The 11,937-nt window shown below is 39.2% G+C and overlaps 1 protein-coding gene and 1 pseudogene across 1 annotated transcript; both read left to right on the forward strand.

The window, feature by feature from the left end:
- Nucleotides 1-470: 470 nt before the first annotated feature.
- LOC118832505 lies at nucleotides 471-2,829 on the forward strand (annotated as a pseudogene).
- A 2,838-nt stretch (nucleotides 2,830-5,667) lies between these two features.
- Nucleotides 5,668-8,409, forward strand: LOC118832506 (biogenesis of lysosome-related organelles complex 1 subunit 2-like). The gene is made up of 2 exons (XM_036739805.1): nucleotides 5,668-5,729; nucleotides 7,965-8,409. The coding sequence occupies exons 1-2, from the start codon at nucleotides 5,668-5,670 to the stop codon at nucleotides 8,407-8,409; spliced, it is 507 nt and encodes a 168-aa protein (XP_036595700.1).
- The last annotated feature ends 3,528 nt before the right edge of the window (nucleotides 8,410-11,937 follow it).

Genomic DNA, 11,937 nt, shown 5'->3' on the forward strand with positions numbered 1-11,937 from the left:
GTGGGATGGCACCCTGCAGAAAGAGAAGCCTTGGAGCTATTTGGAGCATGAGGAAGAGGTGTCCTGCTCTTCCTTTAGGGAAAGTGCCTTTGGAGCCACCAGTCACTGGTGCTCTGGGAGGCTCCCTGGGGCTGGGAGATGCTGGAACTGCCTCCCTGCCTGGCACCCCACCCCAAACTCCAGCCAAGCCTGAGGCTCCGGCAAGTGACCGGCTGCCCCTGGGGTTGTGGACCATCTGGTCTTGGACTAATGTATCTATCAAGAGGCTCTTAACATAAGACTGACCAACATCTGTAGTGGCTTCTTGAATCAGATTAAAGGAGGAAGAACCACTGCACGGTTTCACACTTTCCACTTTGAGTCTCCAGGGGCTACATTTCATCCTCAGAGCTTTAGTTAGAGTAGTCTAATGACAGAAAATTAATTCTTTTGATGACTCAACTTCAAATAAGCTCACTTCAACAGTCAACATGACCAAGCCTTTGCCTACAACAGTAGCCTATGAATTCAATTGTACTAGTAATCCTCCAACAATGTCAAAAACCAGTTTTTTCCCAGCCTTGTTAGAATGCTTCAGTACGACTCTTGGAGAAAATGTTATCCACCTCCAAAGACAGAATTTTTGGAGTCCGAGTGCACATCAAAGTGTTTTTTCACTTTTAAAATTTTTCTTGATGTTTTTATTGGGGGAGGGGGCCTGTGTTTTCTTTCACAACATGACTAACATGGAAATATGTTCTTCATGACTGTACATGTATAACTGATATCAAATTGCTTGCCTTCTCAATGAAGGGGGAGGGGAGAGAGAGTGGAAAAGAATTTGGAACTCAAAATTTAAAAAAAACTAATGTTTTTATGTGTAATTGGAAAAAATAAATGATTAAAAAATGCTTTGGTACAATTCCTTATGGATACATAGCAGAAAGGGTCCACATTATAGCATCAACTCCAGGCCAAAAGACTAGGGAATTTTGTTTTCCATTTTGCACTTCCAGCTTTACTATTTAAAACCATGGTAATATTTAATTCAATTAATTTTTCTAATATAAATTGGTCCTTCCTTTATAGTATCTTAGTTGCCAAAGCCTTTGTATTTTTTATTGTGTATGTGTTAATATTATTATTTGCTCTAATTAGTTGCCTGTCTTGACAGTTAATTTGATAAAGCTGGATTCTTCCCTATTTTTGTTATACAAAGTAAATATGGGATATCCTATAGTTGAAGCAAAGGCCCTCCTTCAGGGCTGGATGCCCTGATCTACTTATCCAGAATACCTTGAGTAAATTTATTTGGTGGCTCCATTATCTCTTATGATGGTAAACCCTATAGGATTTATCTTCTGTGTGATCCAAAAATGGAAAAAGAATTATGATGCATCTCAAAACAAAGTATAAATAGTTGGACTTGGACTCCTGCATGTGTTGTAGAACCTAATAGCATTCATGGTCTTCATTGGAATTGCCTTCAATCTTATTTTTGGCCGGATCATGTTAGCTTATTTGGAGCAATTTCCAGAAAATGTTTTAGATAGGTTTGGGAGTTCTTTTTCTGGCTCAGCCCTATTTTATCTTGGTCTCAAAATGGTGGGATAAAAAAAGAAACTCAAGAAATCTACAGTTGCTGCAATAATTTTGCTCACCACAGCTAAACTCCATGTGATGTCACTTCTGTGTAGAGAAACGGTGGAACTCCTGAATAAGAGCAGTAGTTTAATGAACCATACTAGTTTATCAAATTTTTCATTTTTATATGGAATCTTTCTAGTAGCACTGGGAGTGACTATCTTCACAACACGGTTCAACATGGAAGTAGAGAGTACAACCCCAAGGATGGTGATAAGCACTTTTGTGTCTGCTTAGTTACTGACCATTCCCTCCATAGATCCAAAGCAAACGGCATATGATATCCAGAATGTCAGCTTTGCTATAAGTACCATCAGTGTGGTCTCCTTGATCTGGTCTCTTGCTGTTCTACCTCTGAGTTAGAAATATAAACAGTTTCTTCATCTGATAACAACTAATTTACTCATTGCTGGTCTATTGTCTATTCTAGAATGATGGTGTGGAATTTTGTTAGAAAGAAAAATTTTGTTGAACAAATTCTGGTGCTTGTTTTGTTACATATTTCCCTCTATAGTACTTACCTACAGGCAGGGTTTTTATCAGTTTCTTTGCTTCTGCTGAAGAGACAATACAGATTCTTGTAGAAATTTTCATTATGTCTGGATGGGGAATTCCTGCCCTTCTTGTAGGTATTGTTTTGGTAGCTAGAAAACATAATGGTGATAGCATTAATTCAGACTTTTTTATGGGAAAGATCAGCAGTCACCCTGTTTTGTAGCATATTGGTGTCTGGCATATCACTCATGTGTATTAATTAACAAGAGTACACAGGAAGGGAATTATGAGGGATTGGATCATCATTCTCAGAACGGCAAAGCAGGAGAGGTTGAAAAGACAGCTGTTAATGAGAGTCCAAAGCCAATAAAGAAACCAAAACGTTTTCTAAGTTCTACCGTTAGAAGACTCTCTTGTTCATATTCAATAGGCAATGCTGAATTGGACCACTCTGCAGTGGAACCAATTGCAAATACCAGTCCAGGTGAAACCCTACCTCTGTCCTTGGGGACAAAAGAGTATTGGGTGAGTCAGTGGAATTCTCAGAGCCATATATGAGCTCAGAAAGAACAGCTTCTACAGATTGGAGACAAACAATTGGCTAGACATATGTTACTGTTTTGACTATTTATGGCCAGCTTACTTGCTAATCTTTCCAGTTGTTTGTGGTGGCTGTTGCACCAGGAACCTGGCTCTTGGTGCAGCGGATAGAGCAGTGGGCCTGGAAGTCTGAAAGACCTGAGTCCAAATGTGGCCTCAGACACTTACTAACTGTGAGCCTGGGCAAATCACTTAATCTCTCTGTTTGCTTCAGTTTCCTCGCCTATAAAATGGGGATAATAAGAACACCTACTTCACAGGGTTGTTGTGAGGATCACATGAGAAACTGAAAAGCACTTAGCATGGTGCTTAGCACATAGTAAGCACTATATAAATGTTACCTATTATTATTACTAGATAACATGTTGAATTGCAATCATGGGGGCTGTCTTTAATTTTGACCAAGGTTTTATTTCCTTTGGAACTTTGGGTTAGACAAACATTTAATCACTCTGCCATTCCAAAGAAGATTTGAATTCCTGTGGAATAATAAAGAAGCATGAGAAAATGGATCATCACCCATTTGGGAGGAAATCAGGATGATCTGTCAGCAGTTTGTCCATTATCACCATAATCTCTGTGTCAGAAGCACTGTCAAGGAAAGAAGGTGGGGTACAAAGACTTCTAGTGCACTTCACGGGAAGACTTAGAAAATCATTTAATTAAGAAGTCTTCCTAATTCTTCATTTTGCTCCTACTCCCCAATTTCTTAACAATTGGTACTCATTCAACCCAGGAACACAATGAGTTTGTTTTTAAAGTTCACTTATTCCTGTTTTTCCATCAAAAGGTGGAGGATAATCTCCACAAACCCCTAACAGAAGTTAAAATATTCTAGTCTGTAACTTCTGTTGTGCAAGTTACAACTGGAGCAGTTTAACTTACTAATATTACAACAATAAAATTACTACCATAATCATGATATAGATTTATAATTTTGCACATTCTAGCTCAGAGAATTTTGGTCTATCTCATCTGAACTACTGTTCTGAGAAATTAAGAAAGAAAAGAAGTGATTCAATTTAACAATTATTTAACATGTGTCTACTACATGCTAGGTACTAGAGAAATAAGAATAAAACAAAAAGAGTCTTTTTTAGAGCTAGTTTTAGAGCTGGATGTAATATGATGCTATAAATTTTAGAATTTAGTTTCTGGCATGCTCATCCCTAAGACTCTATAAACTTAAGTTATTCATGCTGTGTACAGTTATGAAAAATTATTCTTGGTTTGAAATTGCTAGAAAAAAAGATTGGAGAGAAAAAGGTGACCACGTTATCTTTGAGTTGAAGTTTTATGAAAAAAAATAGAACTAGAGGGTCATGCAATAATGTGTATTATTTGATATTCAAGTTGCTTTATTTCATAAGTTTTAATATTAATTGCCTTTTTAAAGTGTCTAGAAAATATTATGCCCAAGTTTGTCTTACTCTTTAAGCTCTATTTACTGACAAACCCCAAGTTAAATTTAGTCCCTCCACTGTTTAACTTAAAATATGTTTAGATAGTTCCTTCGTATTTAATTGCATCTAATTTCCATATGAATGAGGCAGTTTTTCTATTTTCTACTTGGACCTTTATTTTAAAAAGTGGATAGGGCTAATCTTACTATCCTTTTAAAATCTGCATGTTAAAAATGTGAAACCCTGGTATATTTAATAATAATACATCTAAACTCTTTGCTATAATATTTGCTTTAAATGATGTTTGAGAGTGGTGAAGTTTGTTAATTAGTCATCTCGTTGAGGAAGGCTTAGTTTTTCACATTCTAATTGTGTGACTGTCTTAATGTTCAGGAGTTTATACTGATTTTAAGCTTGGATATAACCTTTTACCAGGAAGAACTGATTGACAGTTGCAGTAACTGAGGTACTAAATCACATGCACACGAGAATCTCAAATTTAAATGAAGAATCAATTGTTTTGCCTTTTGCACAACTCATGGTGTAAGTTCTCTCACACAAAGGGAAGCAGAGAAACCATCTGTATCTTTTAGCACAGAAAGCACTGACAGAAAACTGTTGATCATTGTGAGATGCAGGTTTGGTTCATGGAATACTTTTGTTATGTTGAAATATTTTGTAGAATTAAGGATATGCCAATATCATTGAATGAAAATATATTTGTACTGTGACCTCAATAATATAGCAAGTTTCTCAATAAAACAGCTCTTTTAATTTATATTGGAAAAAATTAGACAACACATTTTTAGTGGACTCAGCATAGCTCTGTGGTTTCCTCCAGCTACATTTAGAAGCATGTGGATAGGAGCAAAAGAAGAAGATGGTAGAAGTAATCCATGTTTGGGGTTTGGCAAGGAGTGGTTGGTGATATTAAAGGGGGCTAAAAGGCTCGAAAGTAGAAGAAAGTATAGAATTGAATTGGTTCACCAATAGCTTGATGTAAGGAAGGGAGAAGAGTATAGTAAGTGTAAGGGAGATGGCCTGAGAAAGAAGTAGAGGGTGAAGGGAATGGAGGGCATGGTGAAAACTCTATGATCATTTCCACTCCTGTGTGATGTCCCCAGTATCCTCTTAGGTGACAGGGTCTACTCAATCAGTTATCCCTTGCCTTTCCCAAAGCGCTTATTTTCCCTACTAACCTACCGACTCCCCCCAAAATCAATCACCAGGCATGCCCACTTCACACTTTCCAAAACTGGGGCATCACACAGTCAACACTTGGAACACTTCTCAACTGGGATGAATAAGAATGAGTTACTTATTCAACTTTGCTGACTCCTTAAGCAAAGGCTAAGCTCCAAGAATTTCCTTTCTTCCAGCACCTTTGGATAGATGGCTCAAGGAAGCCATAGTATTAGATTCAGATGGCTTCTTGGGGCAAGTGACATTCTTTTATTTCTTCTACCCTGCCTCGGGGAGCCCCAATCCAGGGCCACTCTACAAGGATTATTGTGAGCAGGCCCAGCAGTCTAATATACTGGCAGAAATGCAGACATCAAGGAGCACTCACCGCCTAGGCCTCCCCAAAGCTCTCCAACCAGTGAAGAGGTAGGTACCAGGACCAGGCCTGACACTATAGTGCAATGGGGCATATAGAGAAGGCATCGAAGAGTTGGCTGGAAGACCCAGTTGGCTGGAAAAATAGTAACTTCTAATGGTGGATACAGGAAACATTGCTGCTGATAACTTATTCCTGCAGTTCCTTCCATTAAGAGGTTATGAGTAATCAAAAGGAGGTGAAGGTTCCAGTTCCCTTCAAATTTATAATGGAAGGCAGCTACTTGGTGATTGATGCGGGGTGAAACTAGTGTCACCCTCTCCTATGCCTCCAATTGACACATTTATACCTGGGAGGCTAGCTTCTGGGCCTCAACCAGCAGCAATTCCAGGAGTCTATCTCTCTCCATGTACATTGGGGGTCCCTGAAATGAGGCAGAGGATCATCGGTGTGGGCTGTGATGTGCCTGGGGCTGGGGAGAGAGAGAAAAGCAAAGCACCTGCTCAGTACAGCTACTCCTGGGAGCCTTAGCACAATTCAGATACTTCCACTGCTGTTCATTTACTAGGACATTGACCTTGTGAGTGTCTAGCCAGGTTATAATGCCAGGAGGCATTGTACACAGAACAGCTATGGAAGCAATGTGGCTGGGTTCTGGAGCTGATCCCCTCACCCTCCAGGCCCTACCAGCACAGCAGCAACAGTTGGAGCTGCATTCCCAGACCTAGACACACCAGGCTATCCTCAACCTTGACTAACTCCAACACCCCTTAGTCAAGTCTGTTTCCATTTCACTCTCTTCCTGCTGCAGCCCTTCAGAGCCCTCTGGACTCATAGCTGACAAATACATATTTCTTAAAAGATAACAGGTTTTGAGATAGAAGGGACTTAAGAAGTCCTCATTTTACAGAGAAGAAAACTGACGCTCGGGGAGGTTAAATGATTTGTTCAAGGTTACATGGATAGTGACAGTTAAGATTAGAACTCAGGTCCTCTGACTCCAAAACCTGCACTCCTTCCACTGTGCCATTTCAAATAAATGTTCTTGAATTACTGAATTACTCAATCACACCTTCAACTTCACAGGCCTTTTAGGCTAGACAAAGTTGAAGAGGAAGCTATCTTCTTCCAAATCAATAGAACAAAAAGTGGCATGTATTAGCATCTACTATACTAAGTGTTCAGATATACAAAGATACAATCAATCCCTGCCCTTGTGGAACTTACAGTTTCAATAATTATGTTATATAGAATTACATGATAAGGACATTAGAGAGTAAAAAAAACCCAAGGTTTCATGAGATGTCTAAGTGAGAATAGACATGGAGAGAGGAGACGTCAGATAGTGAGGAGACTTACTCCAGTCCTATAGGATATCTGCATCCTTGCCATCAAAGACTACATTAATTCCTAATACTTAAGAGAACTCAAGGTAAGGCAATCAACGTCTCATAGAATTTTTTAAAAAATCCACCAAAGACCTACTCTCCACTACCCATCCAACTAGAGGTGTCTCTCAAGAGGTAAAAACAGAGGTGAGGCTGCTCCCTTATTAGAGGTTTTCAAGAAGCCAAATCACCAGTAGCAGAAATTCTTTTTCCAGTATAGTTTAGACTAAATGGACACTGAGATCCCTTTCAATTCTGCAATTCCATGATTTCCACTGCTCACCAGGAATGTCATCCTCTCAGACATCTATCTATTTGCCTCTTCTTTCAGGGCCCAGCCATTCTTGGCTTCTGTGGCCCTAAGTATTGAATCTTCTCCTTGGAACTCAACAGCACTACTCATTACACTTCCTTTGTTACTTAATTGTTTCATAGGTGTTTGTCTTGTCATCCTAGTGAGACTAAAAATTTCTAGAGATTAAGCTTAAAGGAACCACAGACAATGAACAAATATCAATAACTCAATATATGTATGTACATATACATTCACGAAAAGGCATTGCATCTAAATTCAAAAAGGAAAAATTAGATGGACTAACTGCAGAGACATAGATAGTAAAAAATATTTGCAGAGTTCAATGTTCTTTCTTCAGGGATCCTAACAGGATGATAAAATGAAAATATAAAATTAAACAAAATGGTGGACAGTTTTGAGCCAAGAGCCTTATAACATCATCTTAATGGGAATATTAGAGAATATACATATATCTCAATAACACGTGGTACTTTTATAACAATAAACTATGTCGCCTTTTCTCCCTTTCCTTCCACTCTTGCCCCTCTCCCTTCCCCTCCCTCTCCCTCCCTCCCTTCCCCTCCCTTCCCCTCCGTTCCCCCCTTCCTTTCCCCTTTCTTCGCCATCCCATCCTTCCCTCCATCCTTTCTCCTACCTCCCTTCCCCGGCCTAGACGATGCCGTGGTGGAGACAGCGGAGGAGGCCACGGAGCCCGCCGAGGCGGACATCACGGGGCTGTGCCAGGACATGTTCTCCAAAATGGCCACGTACCTGACGGGCGAGCTCACAGCTACCAGTGAAGACTATAAACTTCTGGAAAATATGAACAAACTGACTAGCTTGAAGTATCTAGAAATGAAAGATATTGCAGTAAACATAAGTAGAAACCTAAAGGACTTAAACCAGAAATATGCAGCACTTCAGCCTTATCTGGATCAGATCACTCTAATTGAGGAGCAAGTAGCAGCTCTTGAGCAGGCAGCTTACAAATTGGATGCATATTCAAAGAAACTAGAAGCAAAGTACAAGAAGTTAGAGAGGCGATGAAAGAATTCTTTAGCACAGACTTTTAACTACAAGAATATTTTATAAGAGCTGAAATAAGTGGGATGGAACTTATCACTATGCTTCAATTCCTAAAAAGAAGCCGTGCTGCTGATCCAAGGAGAATCCCAGCCCCCACCTCTGGTTGGATGTGTAACTCTGGCCACCCCCACCCCCGCCGTGTTTTCCTAAACCTGTACCCCCCCCCCCAACCTCATCTTAATCGCGTGCTTCGTTGTGTGCCCTGGACCAAGGCTCAGAAATCAGGATCAACCCTGTCTAGAGCAGACACAGAAGGGAGACTCTAGTCTCCCTGTCTCTTCCCTCCCTCTCCTCTAGGCCCTCCCACACCTACCCCTTTCACAACCTGTTCTTGAACTTAAATAATAAATGCCAACATATGAAAAAAAAATAAACTATGTGCTAGGGCACAGAGAAACTAGAAATATAAAAAGTAAAACTACTAGGTGCATCCTTGACAATTATTAATCCAATAAAAACAGTAATTAATACTAGGAATACAAGCAAAAGATAAAGACCTAAATGAAGACTTCATAATGACATCTTTAATAATGATTGGGTAGAATTAATCACAGACAGAATTAATAACTATGTGAAAGAGAGTGACAATGATGAGAAGCATTGTGAAATTTCTGGGATGCAGCTAAAATGAATTTTCAAAGGAAAAATGACCTAACAATAGGCACTAACAAAATAGAAAGAGAAAACTAATGAATTCACTATGTAATTAAAAATAAATAAACTCAAACTAAATGCAAAAAAAGAAAATTTGAGAATGAGAGGAGATATAGATGAATTAGAAACCACCAAAACTGTAGAAATGGTAAAGAAAACTAAAAATGGTTCTTTGTAAAGATTAAAAAAGTCAATAAACCTTGAGGTAACCTAATAAAAAAGGAAGTTCATATTATCAAATAAAAAAATAAAGTGAAATCACAGTAAAGATGAATTCAATAAAAAAGAATTACATAATTATATGACAGCCATACAAGATTTGGAAGAAATAGAGGATTATCATATATATGTATATATATTCCTAGAAAGCAAGAATCATGTCTTATAATTTTTTTCTCAATTCCTCTCCAATCACGCCCTCCTCTCCCCACTCTGCAACTTAGTGCTATGTACATACATAACTCACACTGTTGTAGCACTTTATGATTTATAAAGTGCTTTCTTCATGACAATTGTGTGAGGGAAGAAATGAAAAGATTATTATCCCCATTTTACAGACAAGTAAACTCACATTTGCACATGGCCACACAGCTAGTATGAGAAGGGGGATCTGAACCCAGGTATCCTAAATATGAGACTCTTTTCATTACACCAGACTGACTCTCTTGGTAATAAGAATTCAATTCAGTAAGCTGAATGAGTGAATGAATAAACAGGGAAAAGAACATGGTTACGGCACACCAAAGACAGAAGGATGTAAGCTCCTTGAGGGCAAATAAAAAACTATTTGGGTTTTTTAATTGTATCTGCAGTGCCTAGCATAGTGACTGTCCCAAAATAGACACTTGGTAAACACTTGTTGAATGAATGGCTACTTCCCAAACCTGCAAAGGAGACAAATAATAGCCATTAATCACTTGCCTAATAACTAAGGGACACAACTTATGGGTAGGGTCTTTTTTAACCCACTTTACTCATGGAGCAAGCATGAGAGTCAGCAGATGGCTGAGCCTTCCCCCACATACCCCAGCCCCCACCCCAACCCCTCCTAAAGTAAGAGCCATCTGCTGGCTCTCACACACTCCTGACTAAGCTTGTAACAATTTGTTTTCTTTTAGTTTTGGGAGAATTTAGGGACCTGATTTCATTTGTACTGCCCTTGACCTTAGATTAAGTATGAGAGAGTACAACTCAGAAGAACATAGTTTCAACATTCTTTAAAAGTAAAAAATCAAGTGCTGTCGGTTCAGGGAGCCCTGATTAGTCCAACAACACTTTAGCTAACAGAGTATCCTATCTGCTGGAAAATAGGGTCTTATGATTTTCCAATAAATAATCCTGATTTAGATTCCTTGAAGAGCTGAAATACAATGGTGAGGGGGGGAAAGCCAGAAACTAGGGATATTTCTTTGAAATGAAAAACAAGCAGGATTTCTGTCACATGATGTGACAGTGGAGAGAGTAAACACCTACTTGTTGCAGTCACAGGCTCCACCGACTGATCTCTGATGGCTAAAAAGAGACAAAGCAGGCATTTGCTCAGCAATTTCAGAACTATCCCTTTAGAATCTTTGCAAGAAACTGGAGTCAAAAAGTAAAATACGGGCTTAATGGAAGTCAAGGGCAAAGAACTCAAGGTGGCTAGGCTCCCTCCTCAGATCACTTTCTCAGGGGCAAGAGGCAATCAGTGTGGGCTTTATAATTAACCTTTCATGAGATCATAGATTTAGAGTTATAAGGCGCTCTAGGTCACACAGTCCAGCTCCCTTGTTTTATTTTTTCATTTAATTTTATTTTTTGCAAGGCAATTGGCATTAAGTGACTTGCTCAGAGTCACACAGAGTCATACAGCTAGTAAGTGTCAAGAGTCTGAGGTCCGATTTGAACTCAGGTCCTTCTGACTCCAGGGCCAGTGCTGTATCTACTGTGCCACCTAGCTGCCTCTTAGCTGCCTTCTTTTAAAGAAAAGGAAACTGAGGCCCAGGGAAGTGATGTGACTTATACAAGGCTATAGAGATAAATAACAGAGCTAGGGTTTTAATTCATGTTCTCTGACTTCAAAGATAAGAAGAAATAAACCTCCCTCATGTCTGGTATATCTGGAAATGACTATGATGTAAAAACAAAAGGCAGCAATAAAATTTTAAAGAGCTAAATGAATTTTTAAAAATGAGGACACCGACCATTCCTCACCTCATACGCTCCAAAACAATATAAAAGTGCATACTCCAGAGACAATAACATGGCCAAGTGGGTCCCGTGGTTTTGGACAATATAGCCATTGTTACTTCATTGTGGATGCCGACTTCAGACGAGTCTGCATTTCTCTCTGTGAGATAATCATTTCCTCTCTTCATTCTAGAGATGCGGTATGGCAGCTACATCCAAGGACAGTGGGCCTCAGAGTTAGGGAGTTTGGGATTCATTCAAGCCCTGCCACTTCCACACACTACCCGTGTGACCAGCCAAATCCTTTCCCTTCTCTAAGATTATATATGTGCAATAGGTGCCAAACCGTATTGGTGGAGTGTATTTCCTCATCGGGAGTGCTCTACATAACTAAAATCACAGGCCCAGTCTAGAAAAAAAATTTCCTGAAATAGTGGAATCATAGGATCACAGATTTTGAGTTGTAAGAAAACTTAGAGAGCACCTACACAAGTCCCTCATTTTAGAGAGAAGGAACTGAATCTTAGGTCGAGTGACTTATCCAGGGTCACAAAGCTATTGTTCATTTCCCTATATAGAGACTGCTTTTGAATGATTTCTGCATGGAAAATTAAGAATCTAGTTCAATTCTAAAGAACAGAGGGTTGAATAATAACTTTTGATTTG

This window comes from Trichosurus vulpecula, chromosome X, assembly GCF_011100635.1.
Source record: "Trichosurus vulpecula isolate mTriVul1 chromosome X, mTriVul1.pri, whole genome shotgun sequence".
Taxonomy (NCBI): domain Eukaryota; kingdom Metazoa; phylum Chordata; class Mammalia; order Diprotodontia; family Phalangeridae; genus Trichosurus; species Trichosurus vulpecula.